Raw genomic sequence first — 21472 nt, 5'->3', positions numbered from 1 at the left:
AAAAATTGTGAACACAGCCAAAGAACTGATCCCGCTGACTAGAAAACCCAGGCACCCTTGGTGGAACACTACCTGCGAAATCGCCCTACAAAATCGAAGAACAGCTTTCACAAACTACAACAGCAACAAAACACAAGAAACACAGGACAACTTCTATGAAATTCGAAGACAAACATCGAAAACAATAAGACAAGAGAAACGCAAATACATAAACGATCAGCTAAACTCCATCGAAGAAGACTTCAGAAATTTCAACACACGGGATTTCTACAGGACGTTCGCCAACCAAGTCAAAGGATACTCACCACAGAACCTCTGCTTCAGAAAAGAAGACGGAAAACTAGCACTTACTAACAAAGAAAACTGTGAAGAGCTCGCGAAGTACTTTTCAAAATTACTAAATTGCCCGGAACCTAACTCAACCTTCGAACCCCGAGAACCGGCCAACGCACCGGAAGACTCACCATCACCAACAAAAGAAGAAATCCTCCACTGCATAAAGAAACTGAAAAACAACAAGGCAGCCGGTGAAGACGGAATAACGGCAGAACTGCTGAAGAACCTAGGACCAAACTTGCTAAACGAAATCACACAAATCATACAGAACACCTGGACAACCGAAATCATACCTGACGACTGGAAGACCGCACTCATTCACCCGCTACACAAGAAAGGTGACAGGACAGACACAAACAATTATAGAGGAATTTCCCTGCTACCGGTCATCTACAAAATTCTATCAACCTGCCTTCTCACCAGAACGCAAGGACAACTGGAACCCGCCATCTCGGAATACCAAGCGGGTTTCAGACCCAACAGAGCCCGCCCCGAACAAATCTTCAACCTGAAATCAATCATAAAATCCCACATGACAAGCCCCAAAAAAATTATCTGCACTTTCGTGGACTTCAAAAAGGCTTACGACTCGATCGACAGAAAGTCCCTCATCCAAATCCTCAGAGAAAAAGGCCTAGACCAAAAGACCCGAAGACTAATCGAACAGACACTAACCAATACAAAATCCAAAGTCAAATTCATGGGCGAAATCTCGGACCCCTTTGAAATCCACACTGGCCTAAGACAAGGAGATGGACTATCCCCGCTATTGTTCAACATCGTCCTGGACAAAGTAATGAGCGAATGGGAAGCTGAAGTCAGGAGACAAAACACCTGGAGACCAGTCACATTAGGAAGGAAAAGACTGGAAATCCCTTACCAGCATTCGCAGACGACCTAGCGATACTGACCTATGACCCAACATCAGCAGAAACACAGATCGAAATCCTGAAAGAATGCGCCGAGAAAGTCGGCCTACAAATCTCTTTTGAAAAAACGCAAGTCCTAACAAGAGAAGGCGACGACATCACAACCAAGTACGGCAAAATTAAAGGGGTCACACACTTCAGATACCTCGGCGAAATCATCGAACCGACCGGAACAGAGAAACTGGCTTACGAAGACAGACAACAGAAGACACGGAAATCACTAGGCATGGTACGAAACGTCTACAACAAACAATGCATTTCCAGAAACACCAAGATCAGACACTATAACACAGTGATCAAACCCGCCGTACTGTATGCCAGCGAAACACTAGCACTCAACAGGAAAATCAAAATTGAAGAAATCAAAAAAGAAGAACGCAAAATCATGAGGAAAATTTTAGGAGGAAGACCCACGCCAGATGGCTACAGACTACAGAAGAACTCAACAGTAGAAGCATATTCGAACATCGAGAACGATATGAGAAAAAGGCGCCTTAAATTCTACGGACATTTAGATAGACTCCCTGAAACAAGACTCACCAAGAAAATTCTAGAACACATCAAGACACTTAAAGTCTCGACACCCTGGATGGAAGGAGTCCGAAAAGACCTACAAGCAATTGGCACCACAAACACCACAGACAGAAGCACCTTCCGAAAACACATAGACAATTGGGAAGTAAAGTCAGAAGCGCTAAAACAGCGGACCAAACAAGAATGGTCTGAGGAGAGAAAAGAGGCCCTCTCCAAGAGAATGAAGGAGTACTGGAAGGACAAGAAGAACAAGCCTTCAAAGTCATAAGCTTAACGATTTCCTTTTAGGGAAAATTCGCCAATAATAATAATAATAATAATATTGATCTGTACATATGCTGTTGGTTTTAAATTGCTAATAATGGAAAGGCAATGTGGCTATGGTCTTTTGTAGGCAGCCATTTAAACATTCGGCTGGTTAATTTGGAAGAAGAAGGTCGAGAGTCCCAATCAGGATGTCTGGATGCGTACTGAGCACCCTGAGCCAATCACCGCAACATTAGTTTGCGGTATACTTTTGTGCGCGTAGATCTACAGTACGTAAAAGCCTTAATCTTCAAGGCAAGGATAAATTTCATGAATTGCTTTCACTTACTAAGTTGTAATAACACCGGGCATGTTTGAGTGTACTGTACATGTTTTTCCGTGTGAATAGCAGAAGTACGTTCTCTGCTACATTCAGTTTGTGACTGACCGTCTTCACTTCTCATAGAAGCATTCTGAATCAGTATTTTTAGACTGTGCACTAGAATGTGCATCCCACATGAAAATCGCGGCACTGTCTTGTTTTCTTTGATAGGACGAGGATATTACTTGAAAAATAAGGTGCGAGAGTAGATATACTATTATGTCATTGTAGAATCCAAAGCTTGTAAACTATTGACCAAGTTGAGCTTCGTGGGAACAGCATAGTAATACACTCCTGGTCTGGAAACATCCTCTATGCTTGAGTTCACTAAACATGTAATTCTTCCCACGTAAAGGAATGCATTTTTGCAGCTTCCAGAGTGACTGACAAGACACTTAAACTGTTATCGTACCTGACGATGAATGGATGAGCTGCTTCACGTTCAGAAGATGTACTTACTGATGTACCATAAGCGATTACGAAATATGTGTCTTAGCGCGGAGTCTTCTGGCCACGAAATAGATTGCAGTTGATGTGGAAAGCATTACATCTACACCTACGTAGATACTCATCAAGCCACCGTACGGTGCGTGGCGGTGGGTACCCTGTACCACTACTAGTCATTTCCTTTCCTGTTACACTCGCAAATAGAACGAGGGAAAAACAACTGTCTACATGCCTCCGTATGAGTCCTAATTTCTCGAATCTTCTCTTCGTGGTCCTTACGCGCAATATATGTTGGCGGCAGTAAAATTGTTCGGGAGCCATCTTGAAGTGCCTGTTCTCGAAATTTTCTCAGTAGTGTTCATCGAAAAGAACGTCGCCTTCTATCCAGAGATTCCCGTTTGAGTTCCCGAAGCATCTCTGTTACACGTGTTCTTCAAACCAACCGGTAACAAATCTAGCGGCCCGTCTGTAAACGGCATCGATGTCATCCTTCAATCCGATCTGTTACGGATCCCAAACACTCGACCAGTACTTTAGAATAGGTCGCGCCCGTGTCCTATATGCGGTCTTCTTCACAGGTGAACAACTCTTTCATAAAATTCTCCCAGTAGGCCTAAGTCAACCATTTGCCTTCCGTACCACGGTTCTTACGTGCTCATTCCATCTCATGTTGTTGTTGTTGTGATCTTCAATCCTGAGACTGGTTTGATGCAGCTCTCCATGCTACTCTATCCTGTGCAAGCTGCTTCATCTCCCAGTACGTACTGCAGCCTATATTCTTCTGAATCTGCTTAGTGTATCTCTTGGTCTCCGTCTACAATTTTTACCCTCCACGCTGCCCTCCAATACTACACTGGTGATCCCTTGATGACTCAGAACATATCCTACCAACTGATCCCTTATTCTAGTGAAGTTGTGCCACAAACTCCTCTTCTCCCCAATTCTATTCAATACCTCCTCATTAGTTATGTGATCTACCCATCTAATCTTCAGCATTCTTATGTAGCACCACATTTCGAAAGCTTCTATTCTCTTCTGGTCCAAACTATTTATCGTAGATGTTTCACGTTCATACATGGCTACACTCCATACAAATACTTTCAGAAACGACTTCCTGTCACTTAAATGCATAATCGATGTTAACAAATTTCTCTTCTTCAGACTTTCCTTGCCACTGCCAGTCTACATTTTTTATCCTCTCTACTTCGACCATCATCGGTTATTTTGCTCCCCAAATAGCAAAACTCCTTTACTACTGTAAGTGTCTCATTTCCTAATCTAATTCCCTCAGCATCATCCGAGTTAACTCGACTACATTCCGTTATCCTCTTTTTGCTTTTGTTGATGTTCATCCTATATCCTCCTTTCAAGACATCGTCCATTGCGTTCAACTGCTCTTCCAAGTCCTTTGCTGTCTCTGACAGAATTACAATGTCATCGGCGAACCTAACGGTTTTTATTTCTTCTCCATAGATTTTAATACCTACTCCTCATTTTTATTTTGTTTCCTTTACTGCTTGCTCAATATACAGATTGAATAACATCGGGGATAGGCTACAACCCTGTCTCACTCCCTTCCCAACCACTGCTTCCCTTTCATGTCGCTCGACTCTTATAACTGCCATCTGGTTTCCGTACAAATTGTAAATAGCCTTTCGCTCCCTGTATTTTACCCCTGCCAACTTCAGGATTTGAAAGAGAGTATTCCAGTCAAATTCCATCTCATATCGCTTTGCAATGTTATGTCCAGATATTTAAAGGACTTGACTGTGTCGAGCTGGACACTAGTAACACTGTAACCGAACATTACAGGTTTGATTTTCCTACACATTCGCACTGCATTTTTTCACATTTAGGGCTAGCTGCGTTTGATCACACCACGTTGTTGTAGTGATTTGGATACAGAAATGAAAAAGGGATAAAAATATAGATTTTCCACCATGAAAATGGTAAGGAATGAAAAGATGCCAAGTGATCTAATTTACATGTAGCGCAACTGTTAACGGCTTGCAATATCTTGATAATTAAAAGTCTAATTCAGTTTATGCACGAATACCTGAATGACTGCTGCTCATTTACCACAAATTCCAGGAATTGAACTTTCTCGATTTCAACTGCAGTTAGAAGAGCCGAAGGACATGAAAGGGAAGCAATAGCTGAGACAGGACTGTAGGTTACTTCCACCGCTATTCAATCTTTACACTGAACAAGTAGTAAAGCAACCAAAGAAGTAATATGTAAACGGAATTAAAATTCACGGAGAAGAAACTAAAACTGAAATTTACATGATAGTCCAGAAATTGAACTTTCTCCATTTCAAATGCAGTTAGAAGAGCTGAAGAACATAGACTATGTGATTGCCGTAAGCTTATTGACACCAGTGCTTACTAATTTAAGTTATATATTACGGCAATTAACATAGACTATGTGATCGCCGTAAGCTTATTGACACCAGTGCTTACTAATTTAAGTTGTATATTACACCACTGAAGATGGTCACTAAGTGACCGAAAATCGATTTTGCGATAATAAACAAAAATATACGACCAATGCTGTCTTTCCTTTCAAGTATACCCATTATCTGGTCGTAGTGCACAGGACACTATGGAGTCGCCAATCAACAGAATCTTTTTATTTAGCTGGGTGTAGCTGCTACTTGCTGTAGTTCGTGTTATGAAGATTTTCTGTGAGGTAAGTGACTTACGAAAAAGAATGGGGTTTGCACTGTTGGGACGTGACTGAAATGAGTTTAGGCAATTAACAAATTTGGAGGTAGTTTAATAGTTATTTAATTTCATAATTTTGGAATTGTATTATTGTTAGGATTTTTTGCAATTTGGAGCCATTCTTTTGTGTTACTTATAGGAAGTCATGTTGTCAATGTGTAATAGTCAGATTGCGTTGGGCTTGTATATTGCGGGTAATAAATTAATAGGTTAAGTCTGAGTTGTTTTTGTCAGGGAAAATTCAGTAGATTAGTGTTCAATAAAAATAATTATAGACGCAGTTTCACCTGGTGACCCTGCAAGATACCGCACTATAATCTTCTGATTTCCTTGTAGTTTGAATAATTAGAGCATGATTAGAAATTAGTTATTGTTTGCTGCTAGCACGTAATTGTATGTATGGAATTTTCTTTGTAGTTGTCGTTTCTTATTTTTGTACTGTGTTTCTCCCTATTTTTGCTTTTCAAATTGTTGATGTATGTTGTTGTGTGAAATTGTGTGGTAATCATGGCGAGTGAAAAGCGTAATAATCATGGCGAGTGAAAAGCGTAACACTAGGCTGCAAGGTAAATTCAGAAATGACAGTGATGACGAGCGTAGCCTGTTAGCACCACCTAGTAACGAATTAATGAAACATCCTGGCAGATTAAAACTGTGTGCCGGACCGAGACTCGAACTCAGGACCTTTGCCTTTCGCGGGCAAGAGCTCTACCACTTGCCCGAAAAAGGCAACGGTCCCGAGTTCGAGTCTCGGTCCGGCACAGAGTTTTAATCTGCCAGGAAGTTTCATATTAGCGCACACTCCGCTGCAGAGTGAAAATCTGATTCTGGAATTGACAAACGTTTGAGACAATAATTTGGTAATAGTGCTTAGGGACATGGACCAGACAGTAAATAGTGGCGTAGAAATTGAAACAAGCAGTGAACAGGGAACTGTTGACGATCGATCGGTCGGTAACAGTTCGCCTTACAATTGCGAAATAACGGAACAAAATCTTGCAAATACCGTAGATTCAGGTTTTGTAACGATACACTTTTCTCAATTAAGTCAAGACACACCCTTTGCTTTTAAAAATACGAATACTGCCGATGCAAACACACTGACGAAGAACACTAAGGAACATGTTTCATGTTACTAGTGCATTGCAATAAATTCAAAAATTTGATCAAACAGACCAAAAGCTTCAAAAGTTAGACATAGTGGAACAATATCAGAAACAAACACAGCAACAACTTCAAAGGTTAGACACAACTGACGAAATTAAACAAACACTTGAATAAACACGTAAAACTTTAACGCTGAGATACACAAAATCGAATTGAAATATCAAAACATTTCTGAAGACGTAAAAACCAGATTTGTGAGCGTTTTCAGAATATTTTTTGCGATATGAGGACACATTACAGAACCATGAAGCAGCAATAAAAGAACTGCAGACCATTGTACACAAAAATCGCTACACCTTGCAACCTAAAATCGACTCTGTTGCTTCTACCGATGCGGTTTAGAAACTTGTAAAAAATCAGGAAAACTTAAAGGACACAGTAGATACGATTACGACACAAATGGACATTCGAAAACGTGGCTCAGAAAAACACACGGTGGAAATCAGCACATTATCGGAAAAAGTAGCCGAACTTTCGGATCAGTTAACAAATTTATCTACGAAGGTAGATGATGATTTGAATGATACTAGTAGCGTTTACTGGCACAGAAGAGTACGTGGAAATTAGGAAATTTACATATAGTCAGAAACAAATTAATACGCAACACAAAAGAGAAATACGGGAAGTACAAGATCAGTTGGCACAGATGTTACAAGAATTACAGATTTCAACGGCTACTCGCCATCCGACACGGGAAGAGGGTTTGGAAGTACGGAAAAGTCACAGGTAATAATACATGGTATTTCGGAGATCATGAAAGGAGTCGTCAGGATGCAGCGAGCTCTGAAATGGAACCGCCGACACGACGTAACAATGGCTGATTTGCGACTTGCCGACACGATTGACTTTGACTATAAGCTCTTCATCACAATGCGCAAATTTAAAACATTCAAGAATTCTAATAATCATATACATCCGCAAGCTTGGCTCATCAATTTTCTCTTTGTTTTCCTATTAATTGGTTATTAGAGCGTAGATTAGAATTTATGTGGGGCTATTTAGAAAATGAACCAGCTGTAAGAATGCTATCGGTTATTCGCGACTGTCACAGTGAAGGAGATTTTTATCATGCCTTCCATTATGCATACTGGTCTCAAGCTACACAAGATGGAGTAAAACACAGTACTATAATGATGAAACATTTCGAACAGTTTGAATTTTCCAGCCCTGTAAAATATTTTGAAGATATGTTACACTTGCCAAACCTGTACAGCCCCTCAGAACTTATTCGCATTTGCTTAATTAAATTGCGTGAACACTTAAGGCATATTATTTTGGCTGAACGTTGTAAAGAAGCTCTCCAGGGACTTCTGCAAGAACTGAAAATCAACACAGACAATCGCATGATGCGAAAACAGGAAAACAACAACAATTGCAGGTCACATCCATCACAACTACGAGACGACAGAAACAACAACTATACACGACAAGTCTACCGTTATGACGCAAATCGTGCCAAAATAGACACCACTCATATGGCAACCATTGGCAGAATAACAATAATTACAGAGACAGATCACATTTCTGAACTAAAGATATGACAGAGACAACCGTAGAAAGAGACAACATGGGAACGAGACCCAATGACTTCAGACGCAACAGTCTACCCCATAATTACGATTCAGGGAGAAATTCTCCACCACTTAATCGACAAGAAAGAAACTGCAGAAATTACCGACAAGACGACAGACGCTGTAGTCATGACACAGACCTGAATTTAATCAGAATTGGCGTGACTGAAATAGGGCAGGGCCCTTTCGACAAGTTGAAATTGTAGAAATTAAATCTCCAAATCCCAGTAACGACGCGCGACAACAAAGAGATAATAGACAATGACTTGTACCGCAGGCTGCTACAAAACGTACTTATGAGGCAGTCGACGTAGCTAGCATGACTATCAATTATGTGGAAATGGCAGACAGGGACATTTTACTCCAGGAATGTGACATGAAACAGAACAATACTGCATATCCTGTATTTCACATCACAACGAGTGACATAAAATTTACGGCAGTACTTGACTCCAGCAGTCCTATATCGATAATTAGTGAAACAGCTTTCAGTAAATGCTACACACTTCCTTTATGTAAAATTAAATTACAAGGTGCAGTTTCTGGAAAAAAGTGCAGATGTAAGCCAACAGACTAAATTCGAATTCTTTTGTCAAAGCCAGAGATTTATTATGAGTTTTCTTATTGTTCCATTACTGGCGACGGAGGCTTTGTTAGGTGCAGATTTTTTGAATGAGTATAAAGCAATTTTAAACTTTAACGTCGCTGAAATAAGCTTAGAAAAAGAAGGCAAGTCATTAGCTTTGAAATTTGAAGATTGGCTTTCAAACTATGAAGAAGAAATCAATCGGCTTTACCTTTTAAAAGATCGCAGTTTGGAAATTTTGATGGAATTTGTCACTAACAATCACTTTGCAAGTACTGACAGGAATGATTTGATGCTGTATTAGATACTAACGTTTTAATTCAGGAAAAATTGAGAACTGTAATGACACTAATGGGAAGGACCTTTTTGACATTTTACAATCAAATTCCACAGTTTTTACTCACAAAACAAGAACAATTAAAGGAGTTCGTTACAAATTTCGTGTTCTAGAGCATACAAAATTTTTCGTCAAAGTATATTCCAGAACCTTACAGGGACATTGTTTGAACAGAAATACAATCTATGCCTGATGAGGGCATTTCACAAATTTCGTTTCTTTCTTTCTGGTAAACAGGGTAAAAGTTTATAGTGATCATCGAGCATTGCAATTTCTTATGTCTTCAAAATCGAATCATGACAGGTAGAAACGTTGGGCATTATTATTTCTGTAAGAATTCTGCTTCACAATGGTCTACATTCCTGGTATGGCATTGTTGTGGACGCACTTTCACGTGTACCGGCCAAGCTTGAAAAAAGCAACACAGAAGCTAACCTTGAGAAAAATTTCAGTATCCTTACATCCAAAATGTAGCTTTTGAAAACTTCGTCACTGCATCTTTAAAGGACATTGCTCATGAGCAAGACAAGGATCCGATTTGGAAAGATATTAAAAGTAAATGGCATGAAAAGACACACAAGCAGATTCGTCATTATTATCTGGTTAGAAATAAAATACTCTTCAAACATTACACTGTTGATGACAAGCTATGGGTGTTTTGTATTCCTGACGATTTTGTTAATAAGCTCATCTGGTACTTTCCTTTCAGCTACGCTCATTTTGGTCCACGAAAATGTTGTCATAGGGGTACTTCGGACGACTTGTTATTTTAACAACATGGAAAACAGAGTTAGGAGAGTTCTGTCTTTTTGCTAGTTTTGTCAAAAAGCTAAACCGTCTACCATCTCAGATCGTGCTCCATTGTTTTCTATTATTCCTACCAGATTAAAAGAATTAGCTGCAGTTGATCTCTTGGGTTTTTCGTAAGTTTTCGTCACTGTTGAACTTAGTTCAAAATTTATTTCATTTGCACCTTTATGTAAAGCCTCTGGACGTTCTGTATTTTGGTTTACTTGAAACGACATAGTTTCACCCTTTACGCTGATCTCTTCGAGAACTTTTTTGCTGTCTGGGCAGACTATTGTCGCATTAATAACACGTATCATGAAGTCTTTGTCCAAAAATGCTATTTTCTCTTTTGCAGTTTATTATATACCACAAAATAAACTTTAATTGGTGCATTATCATTTTTACTCCGTGTGGAAATAACACCGTGTTGCTTCTTCTGCTGAGCCCTAATTTGGAAATTCTTTTGTGTTCTCCTTTCTTATCAAAGTTCTCTACTACTCATTACTTTTTCCGTTAAAATACAGTTTGAGACTGTACTGCGATGTCTTCGTTGCAAATTATGTGCAGTACGCAACTGCAGTTGGAACAATGCGCACCGACTATAGTAAAAAATTATCTTGTATTTTAATTTTAAGGTGGCTTAATTTGGCCGAAACTGGTTACCGTAGAAAAAACCTAATACAAACTTGTGTTTTGTTCTTAAAACTTAGTTAAATAAATTAATCTAGGTATCCACCAGTAAGTAACTTATTTTAAAGGGCAATGGAAACTAAATTAAAAGAAAGTTAGTGATCACCAAGAGAAACGTACCCTGGAGATAGTTTCAAGGCTCCAGATGTCACGCACACTTGCTTTGGTGACATGTGCAGCGGTCACGTTCTTCAAATCAACTAAAAAGATGTAACCAACAGAGTAGTCAAAGGAGAGCATGAACTCTACCGCCATCAACATGGCCTTTATAACCTGCGGAAAGTTCAGGATTGAAGCATCGGGGGTTATGTTCAAGAGGCAGCCGACACGGTTGCAGTCTTCCGTCATACGTGGAACTGTGAGCACAGTCCTGCAAATGAAAAGTGAAAGAATTTACTGACATGGAAGCCATATGTGTGAAACCCCATCCTTCTAAAACGAAAACAGATTGTTATACAGATACTTTATATAGTATTAAATTAACTACCACTGTTTAACTCGCAAATGATAAATCAAGCTGTCTTAGAATTCAAAACAACTGCACTCATCCACTGTCCTCCTGCCATAGTATTAAATTAACTACCACTGTTTAACTCGCAAATGATAAATCAAGCTGTCTTAGAATTCAAAACAACTGCACTCATCCACTGTCCTCCTGCCAAAAGTCGGCAGAGTGGTACTTTGTTAACCCATTGAACTACTAATATTTTTTCTCGCAGTCGATCCTTTATTCACTATTTAAATTTACAAGGATCAGAAAATTTTGCCTTAAACATTTTGTTTCAAAATTATAAAATTTTTTGATAGGAATTCTTTATAAAACTATCCTTACTATCTATTGAAGTGATGGGGAGTGAAGATAATAATGTTTTAAAATTTTATGTTGGTGTGGTATACCCAAAAAATACGGGTAAGAACAAAGAAACTAGACGTTTCTCACACTCATACAGTCTATAACTTTTCGTTTTCCTGTATTTGCACACTACACAACTTCTGGAGGGTGTTTTCTTGACGGAATTCTGGAGGGGGGCGGGGGGTGGGGGGATAAATCTAACAAAACTTGAAATCGATTGCTTATAACTCGCAATATGTCGAACCAAATCGAGTGTGTTACAGGCCGCTACATAGACCGATTTCTTAGTTTCCATCTGTCAACCGAGAAGAAGAAACACTAAGAACAAGTTGTAACTGCCCGGCCTGTCTCACAACAGCCAATGTAATAATGCACTTGAAACGAGTGACCGGCTGTGGGCTGGTTGTGTAAACCAATCGGTTGAATCTAACAAAACTTGAAATCGATTGCTTATAACTCGCAAAATGTCGAACCAAATCGAGTGTGTTACAGGCCGCTACATAGACCGATTTCTTAGTTTCCATCTGTCAACCGAGAAGAAGAAACACTAAGAACAAGTTGTAACTGCCCGGCCTGTCTCACAACAGCCAATGTAATAATGCACTTGAAACGAGTGACCGGCTGTGGGCTGGTTGTGTAAACCAATCGGTTGAATGGCAACCGAGCATGTAATAAAGGCTCTATAATTCGGACTGTGCCTTCAGTTTCACTGTGGAACTGAATACGATTCCTGGCCACCTGTTCCCTCGATCCAATGTGTGCTTTGGAATGTCTGACAATTATTACATGAAACGTTTCCAAATCTGTGCAATGCACTTTCTGTGGACACCTTTCAGCCGATGGAATGTTCTTACACACAGTTTCCCATTATGTACTAAAGTCTTTTACTTTATTATCAAAGGAATTCTTGCCTGCCATTAACGACTGTCGAAAGCTACAGCAAAACTATAACAAATTACTCTCATTGTGGCAGCAAAGCTGTAATATTTGACATCAATGTGGTGTGTGTCCATCCTTAGTCATTATGAGAGCTTGAACTCTGATGGAGATACTTTGAATAAGAGTGTCTAAAGTCTGTGGAGAAAGAAAAGCCTGTTCTTCCTCAAGGCAAGAAACCGGAGAGGCTAGTAAGGTAGGGCACTGGGATCTGGAGCGAAGTCAACGTTCTAATGCATCCCAAAGGAGTTCCACCGGGTTCAGGTCAGGAGTCTGAGCAGGGCAGTCCTTTTCAGGGTTGTTGTTGTTCACAAATCATTGCCTCATCCTCTTCAGTGACGATCACTCAACAGGCACTTTCGTCCCCGTTCTCACTTAGGAATGATAGTTTTCCACTTGCACGAAATCTCCGATACGGTGCCTTTTGAAACACCAAACACTTCGGCTACCTTGGTTACTGTAGCACCCGTCATGCGAGCACCCACAGCTTGCTCACGTTAGAGTCCACATACACCCAAACCTCCAGACGTCAGACACTCCGATCGGTACCAAACGTTGTGTGTCGATACATTATCAACCAAAACACCGATTAAGTTTGGCTGTGTGCTGTCGTCCAGTAGAACATGCTTAAAGGTAATTAAAAGTAACGCCAGAACTATGGAGTATAGGCAAACCATATCTGTAAGCTCTGAATACGAAGATCACTGGTAGGTTAGTTGGTAGGACGTCAGATTATCGTGCTAGAGGTCCCGATTTCGAAATCAGTCGGCCCTCAGCCGTGGTAGCCTGCGGAACCGCGCGCAAGCCAAGCGTTCCGTTCTCGGCGTTGTTTACCTCCGCGCCGCGGTACTCGTGTTTAAAGACTCCAATACTACGGTACTTCATGGCGCACTCTTACGACGTGCAGCGATCAAAGTAGACGTTTCAGGCCGAACATCCACGACCAAGGCCTTTTGAAGTTGAAAACTTCAAACGGGAGTATCTGCGTTTGAACCCCCTGGACGTGACCGGAATATATTTTTCCATCACAGGAACTGTTGTGTACTTCAAGATGTTGACGGAGGCGCTATGCGCTGAAGTTGTCCAACGAAACGCCGCCACACTAAAATTTAAACACTCTGATGGACACGTAGGTGCAGTGACAGTGGACCACGTGGTGTGTTTGATCTCCCGTTCGAGGTGCCTCAGTAGGTGGTCATTGCCGGTTTCCAGCCACATGGAAACGTCTCAGGTCACCCAGCGGAGAGGTGGCAAAGATTTACGACCTACCCAGTGTTAAATGGCGTCTGGCAGATCAAAACTGAGCTGACGAACACCTACCTTCGTACCTGATGATTGGCCATGTGCGGGCCACTGTCATGTACAATGGCCAGCCATGAACGTGCTCCGGATGTGGCCAGGAAGCACATGTCTGGTCCGAATGTTTTTGCCGACACCGCTGGGTGAAGTAACCCCGGCATCGATGTTCAGCTACGCGATGGTAGCACAGAGCCCTGCAGCGTCGCTGCAGGATACGCCTGCAGCCTCATCAATGCCACCCAACGCATCACACCACGTCTACGAAACCAGCATGGCGTCACCCCCAGTGCCCGCACCAGGAACATTCTCTCTCAGGACCGTGGCGGACAACCCTGCTTGAACCATGGACGTCGAACTAGTTGTCGTGCCGACTGCTGCCGTTACCCAGACGGGTATAGCGTCGGATGGTGGGCGACCACATTCTGATTCGGAACAAAATATTTGGAAACAGCGGTCGCCCTGGTAATGCAAGAAACGCCGACGGACACCCTCCGATGACGCTCTTCTTCAGATGATTTCGCGAGATGACGACCCGATGTCTGATGGTGTCCTTCCATATTGCGCCCAGTCACATGGTACAACCACTCCTGACGCCTCTCCTGTGAAGAATCCTGTCTCGGCTCTGAACACGAACTCAGTGTTGCCAGTACGTGAGAACAACAGATCCCCAGCAGCTACTGTCAAAACGCCTGCTTCCCCCACTCCAACAGTAACCGACTAGGCTGATGATGCTGAAGAAGCAGCGGTTCAGACCACTAGCGTGTCCGAGCGAGAGCATCCCACGGAGGCGCCTGAGCCGGCGCCCTGCCAGTAATCGTGACAAATGCGAGAGATCCGGTGGGTTTACACCTGCAAGATGTTTCCATCACGCATTCTGCATCAACTGCAAGGGACCGTACACACCAGTATCAGAGAATCTTACCAAAATCTGAGCCCATCACAAACTGGCCATGCTCTGAGGCACCATCTACAGAGGCTGGTATTGCACTCCTACAGGAAGTGTTCACCACTGACTTCCAAGTGCGCCCCAGGTACACCACCTGCGTTTCTCACGCCTCCGACACAGGTAGTGTGTCACTATCCTCCTAAGAGACGGGCTCCCTGTAGAGGATGTTGCATACCTCCCAACTGAACGGGGTATGGGCGTGCGTGTCATTAACATCTACGCACCATCCGGCTCCAGCCGCTGTCATGACCGGCATAAATTCTTTGCCAAGAAGGTCACACTACTCTTCACAGAGTCAAAAGACGATTTGGTGCTCGGTGGAGACCTCAACTCGACACAAGAACTCGCCAGGGAATCCCATATCTTGAAGAACTGCCCACAATAGGAGTGGTCTACATAGTCGAAGGCCTGGCTAAAGTACGGCGATGCCAAGGCACCAGGGAGAAGTTGGTGACGAGCAAAGGCTATCTACATCTACATGATTACTCTGCAATTCGCATTTAAGTGCTTGGCAGAGGGTTCATCGAACCACAATCATACTATCTCCCTACCATTCCACTCCCGAACAGCGCGCGGGAAAAACGAACACCTAAACCTTTCTGTTCGAGCTCTGATTTCTCTTATTTTATTTTGATGATCATTCCTACCTATGTAGGTTGGGCTCAACAAAATATTTTCGCATTCGGAAGAGAAAGTTGGTGACTGAAATTTCGTAAATAGATCTCGCCGCGACGAAAAACGTCTTTGCTTTAATGACTTCCATCCCAACTCGCGTGTCATATCTGCCACACTCTCTCCCCTATTACGCGATAATACAAAATGAGCTGCCCTTTTTTGCACCCTTTCGATGTCCTCCATCAATCCCACCTGGTAAGGATCCCACACCGCGCAGCAATATTCTAACAGAGGACGAACGAGTGTAGTGTAAGCCGTCTCTTTAGTGGACTTGTTGCATCTTCTGTCCTGCCAATGAAACGCAACCTTTGGCTTGCCTTCCCCACAATATTATCTATGTGGTCTTTCCAACTGAAGTTGTTCGTAATTTTTACACCCATGTACTTAGTTGAATTGACAGCCTTGAGAATTGTACTATTTATCGAGTAATCGAATTCCAACGGATTTCTTTTGGAACTCATGTGGATCACCTCACATTTTCCGTTATTTAGCGTCAACTGCCACCTGCCACACCATGCAGCAATCTTTTCTAAATCGCTTTGCAACTGATACTGGTCTTCGGATGACCTTATTAGACGATAAATTACAGCATCATCTGCGAACAACCTAAGAAAACTGCTCAGATGGTCACCCAGGTCATTTATATAGATCAGGAGCATCAGAAGTCCCAGGACGCTTCCCTGAGGAACACCTGATATCACTTCAGTTTTACTCGATGATTTGCCGTCATCATGTCTCTGTAATGGCGAAGGGCCGTACAGATATTATTTTCGTCTTCTGTTACTTCTGGTTGCTGAAGGTGATGTAAGATGCGACCTTCTTGAGTCGTGATGCCAGCAGCCACGCAAATATTTTCATATCGCTGTTCAGCAACGTGACTGGTCGATAATCATGACCACTCGATCGTCCACGCTGTTTGTGAATATAATGACGCCCTTGAGAAAGGTGTTAGGGATCACTGTCGTTGGGGACATCAGCTCATGTGCAATGTTCGTCCATGTGGAAGCCAACAAAGAATTAAGAGTTTTGTAAAATTCGTTGGAGATACCATCACGCCCTGGGGTTGTGTTATTAGATCCCGCCTTGATAGCATCGAGTACTTCACCTGTGGTCACGTCTTCTTGGAGTTCATGCGCTACCTCCACAGGGAGAGTGCTTGTAGTAAGTCGTGTGTTCTCTGTGATCAGTTCCATGGAATGCGGTACGGATGAATACAATCAAGCGAAATGATTGTGAAGAGCATGGCCGGTGGTTTGTCGGGTCTCATGAGGGTGGACTTCCACGTCCCTGAGGACGTGGAACAGAGCCCTGCGTCTTCGTTGTTATTCCTGCAGGAGGTGGTACGTCGATGGATGTTATGAGGTATACGATTAGAGGTCTGAGATCAGACTACAGTGCCTTCCAGATGATGGTCCATGATCAAGGAGATCTCCAACTTTGTTCGGTGTACCACCATCTGCCTGGCTGGCGAAAAAGCCGTCGTCACAGTCACAAATAACTGAGTAATAAAAGTGCAATGTACAATGTATTAGTATTCCATGCCTTGTCTTCCTTACCATAGCTCATCAATGTTTTATGGATGATCGGCTTTGCGCAAGAGAGACACCAAAATGAGGTAGAGTCATAGGTGTCATGACACAGCAGCATCATGCCCATACTTCTTGGACCATATGGCGACAGTCTGGGGAGATCAGGTGAGTGACATTGAATTTCCACAGACCACGACAATGCCACACATATTGTCGGACGAGAGTGACGCCGCAGATGTATGCTTCATGATCTGAAAAGGCCATGTCTAGACTTCAGCATGTTGGGTGCCTTCAACAAGAGGGCTGGTGAAGTAGATGTGGTCTATGCGCCGAGTGTGATGGCTCTCGATCTTCCACCATAACAGAGTCCATCAACATGAGGCAGCAAACATGAGGGAGCCAAGGAGGTGGAAATATGGGTTCTACTATACCAAGACTGCTTGGTAGCTACAACAGGAAAACACAATTAATTAGCAGGAGTACAAAATAAGAAAGTATTTATTACTTAATTTTGTTGTAGTCCATGATATGGTGGTTGACAATTATAGAAGACGCGACTAGACTAAGCGTCTGTAGAATGACGTAATTTACAAGTCACAGCTCTTGCAGTGACGAATTAATCTCTCGTAATCTTGAATGTTGAATCCGGCGAATTTGAAGACTATCTTGGCTGTCAACATGACAGAACGTAGAACTGTTTATCACTGCCAACTTAGTACTGTTGACTTTACTGTAGTACTATTACGGAACTTTACGACTGGGCTACAAAGACTTGATGGCAGCAATGACTGAGCTGCAGACGATGACTGACTAACATCGGCGCTGGCTGACTACTGAGTGCGGCTACGAACTGTAGACTGGCACAACTGCACTACACTCCTGCTACACATGAAGTGGCCTAGCGGCGCCTCGCGGCGAGCATAAGTACTGCGACTGGCTGTGTACTCTTTGGCTAGCACAGCCGTTCTTCTGTTCCGTTATCGAGAGAATCGCATCCGGCGGATCGATCTCTCAAGCAGCGGTGTGATCGTATGACTGATGACATCACAGAGTGAGCGTTGTGAAATGTGAAACCCGGTTGGGTTCTGTGGAGCTTTGTCTTGGTGTCAATGAGTTGCAGGCGATCGATACCCGTCGAGAGAGCCACACAAGGTGAATGCTGTGGGAATTGGTCAGCGGATCCTTGTGTCGAGTTCAAGTCTCCACCGAGCACCAGATCGTCTTATGACCCTGTGAAGAGCGGTGTGACCTCCTTGGTGAAGAATGTGTGTTGGTCATGACGGCGGCTAGAAGTCATGTTCGTAGATGTTAATGATAGGGAGATGCCCATACTCCGTTTAGTTGGGAGGTATGCAACATCCTCTGCAGGGGGCCCGTCGCTTAGGAGGATGGAGACACACTACCAGTGTCGGAGACGTGAGAAACGTAGGCGGTGTACCTGGGGCGCACTTGGCAGTTAGTGTTGAACACCTCCTGTAGGAGTGCAATATCAACATCTGTAGATGGTGCCTCAGAACATGACCAGTTTGTGAGGGGCTCAGATGCTGGCAAGATTCATTGTGGCGACATGATATTGGTGTGTACTGTCCCTTGCAGTTGATGCAGAATGGGTGGAGGAAGCATCTTGCAGGTGTAGACCCACCGGATCTCCCGCATCGGTCACGATTACTGGTAGGGCGCCGGCTCAGGCACCTCCGTGGGATGCTCTCGCTCGGACACGCTGGTGGTCTGATCCACTGCTTCTTCAGCATCATCAGCCTAGTCGGTTACTGTCGGAGTGGGGGAAGCAGGCGTTTTGACAATAGCTGCTGGGGATCTGTTGTTCTCATGTACTGGCAACACTGAGTTCGTGTTCAGAACTGAGACAGGATTCTTCACAGGAGAGGCGTTAGGAGTGATTGTAACATGTGACTGGACGCAGTATGGAAGGTCACCGTCAGACATCGGGTCGTCATCTCGCGAGGTCATCTGAAGGAGAGCTTCATAGGAGTGTGTTGGTCGGCATTTCTCGCACGTCCTGGGCGACCACTGTTTCAAAATGTGTTGTTCCGGATCAGGATGTGGTCGCCCATCATCCGACGCTATAACTATCTGGGTAAAGACAGCAGTCGGCACGACAACTAGTTCGATGTCCATGGTTCAAGCAGGGTCGACTGCCACGGTCCTGAGAGAGAATGTTTCCGGTGCGAGAGCTGGGGGTGACGCCACGCTGTTTTCGTTGACGTATTGTGGTGCTTTGGGTGGCGTTAACGAGGCTTCAGGCATATCCTGAAGTGACGTGGCAGGGCTCGGTGCTACCGTCGCGTAGGTAACAGGTAGGGACGTGAACGTCGATGCCGGGGTCACTTCACCCAGCGGTGTCTGTATCAAAAGTTGGCTTAAACATTCGGACTGGTCATGTCATTAATGGCCACAACCAGAGAACGTGCGTGGCTGGCCATCTTACATGACGACAGCCTGCACACTGCCAATCATCAGTTACGAAGGAACGTGTTTCATCAGCCCAATTTTGATCAGTCGGACGCCATTTAACACTGGGTAGGTCGTAAATCTTTGCCATTTAGCCGTGAGGTGACTAAGACGTTTCCATACGGTTGGAAAGAGACAATGACTACCTACTGTGGCACCTCGAAAGCGAGCTCAAACACACGCAAAGTTCGGAGACCGAATCCCGCGTGGGCCACTTTCACTGCACCTACGTGTCCATCAAAGTGTTTAAATATTAGTGCGGTGGCGTATTGTTGCATAACTTCAGTGCATAGTGCCTCCGTCGACACCTTGATGTATACAACACTTTCTGTGAAGGAAAAATGTATTTCGATCACGTCCAGGGGTTTCAAACGCAGATCCTCCCGTTTGAGGTTTTCAACTTCAAAAGGTCTTGGTCGTGGATGTTTGGCCTGAAACGCTATTTTGGACGTTGCATGGCGTAAGCGCCATGAGGTACGGTAGTAGTGGACTCTATAAACACGTGTACCACGGACCTAAGTAAACAACGCCGAGAACTTGGTCTGCACGCAGGGCAGTCCCACACGCTACCACGGCTGAGAGGCGACTGATTTCGAAATCGGGACCTCTAGCACGACAGTCTGAGGTTCTACCAACTCACCTACCAGGGATCTTCGCATTCACAGCTTAGAGATATGGTTTGCCTATACTCCATAGTTCTGGCGTCACTTTTAATTACCGTTTACACAAGTTATACTGGACGACAGCAAAGAAATGGTTCAAATGGCTCTGAGCACTATGGGACTTAACATCTGTGGTCATCAGTCCCTTAGAACTTAGAACTACTTAAACCTAACTAACCTAAGGACAGCACACACATCCATGCCCGAGGCAGGATTCGAACCTGCGTCCGTAGCGGTCACGCGGTTCCAGACTGAAGCGCCTAGAACCGCACGGCCACACCGGCCGGTGGACGACAGCACACAACACAAACTAAATCGGTGTTTTTGTTGATACTCCATCGACACACTACGTTTGGTATCGATCTGAGTGTCTACATCTGGAGGTCTGTGTGTAAGTGAACTGGAACGTGAGCAGACTGTTGGTGCTCTTATGACGGGGGCTTCAATAACCAGGTAACATGTGTTTGGCGCTTCAAAAGGCACGGTATCGAAGATTCGTACCGCATACTGTGAAAGCGGAAAAATATCTTTTGCTAGGTCAGAAAAGGGACGAAAGAGTGTGTCGACTGATCGTGACAGACGGTCATTGAAGAGGATTGTGACAAAAAATAGTAAGAGGATGAGTGTTGCAAAAGTCACTGCAGAACTGAATGTCGCACTCGCAAAACCTGTCAGTGTGAAAACAACACCATGGGTCCTGTATAGCCAGGAATTGAAGGGCGAAATGGAATTTCAAAGCTATTCATCAGTGACACAAATGCTCGTAAGACGAAAACATGGTGATAAGCCACAAAAGTTGGACCTTTGAGCAACGCAAACAAGTAATTTTGTAAGACAAGTTTTGTTTCATACTGTTTTCAAATTGCGTCCGAATTTGGGTCTCAAGAGTGAAACATGAAAAAGGGGTGAGAGAGGGAGGGGGTCAGTGACGATTTGGGCAGCCATATCGTGTTCCATAGTCGCTTTACTCCCGAGGACTGTGTGATCATTTTAGTCGATCAGGTCCATCCCATGTTTGTTCCCCAACAGTGGTGCTGTGCTCGAAGGCGACAGGGGCACTGTCCAGACAACTCGCATCACCCACGAAGGACTGGTTTAGTGAGCTCGAGGATGAAGTGTCGCATCCCACTCTTGCTGAGCCATTGACGCCTACTTTGGAGAGAAAGATGCGTGAGCGCTGCCGCGCGTTGTGGCCGCGCTGTTTGAGGCGTGATGTTTTGCGCGGCTCCTCCTGCCGGAGGTTCGAGTCCTCCCTCGGGCATGGGTGTGCGTGTGTTGTTATTAGCGTAGGTTAGTCTAAGTCAATTTAAGTAGTGTGTAAGTCTAGGGACCGATGAGCTAAGCAGTTTGGTCCCTTAGGAAT

The 21472-nt window shown here is 43.7% G+C and overlaps 1 protein-coding gene across 1 annotated transcript in view; it reads right to left on the bottom strand.

Annotated features, from left to right (window-relative positions):
- The window catches only part of LOC124795809, a 91602-nt gene that overhangs the window by 46918 nt on the left and 23212 nt on the right, over positions 1–21472 (bottom strand). The window contains exon 3 of the mRNA XM_047259890.1: positions 10861–11110. Within this exon, the coding sequence (XP_047115846.1) occupies positions 10861–11110 (250 nt within the window). The remainder of the gene's footprint in view (positions 1–10860; positions 11111–21472) is intronic.

Source organism: Schistocerca piceifrons, chromosome 4 (genome assembly GCF_021461385.2).
Source record: "Schistocerca piceifrons isolate TAMUIC-IGC-003096 chromosome 4, iqSchPice1.1, whole genome shotgun sequence".
NCBI classification, from domain to species: domain Eukaryota; kingdom Metazoa; phylum Arthropoda; class Insecta; order Orthoptera; family Acrididae; genus Schistocerca; species Schistocerca piceifrons.
The sequence above is the reverse complement of the archived record's forward strand: the minus strand, read 5'-3'. Positions and strand labels throughout refer to the sequence as shown.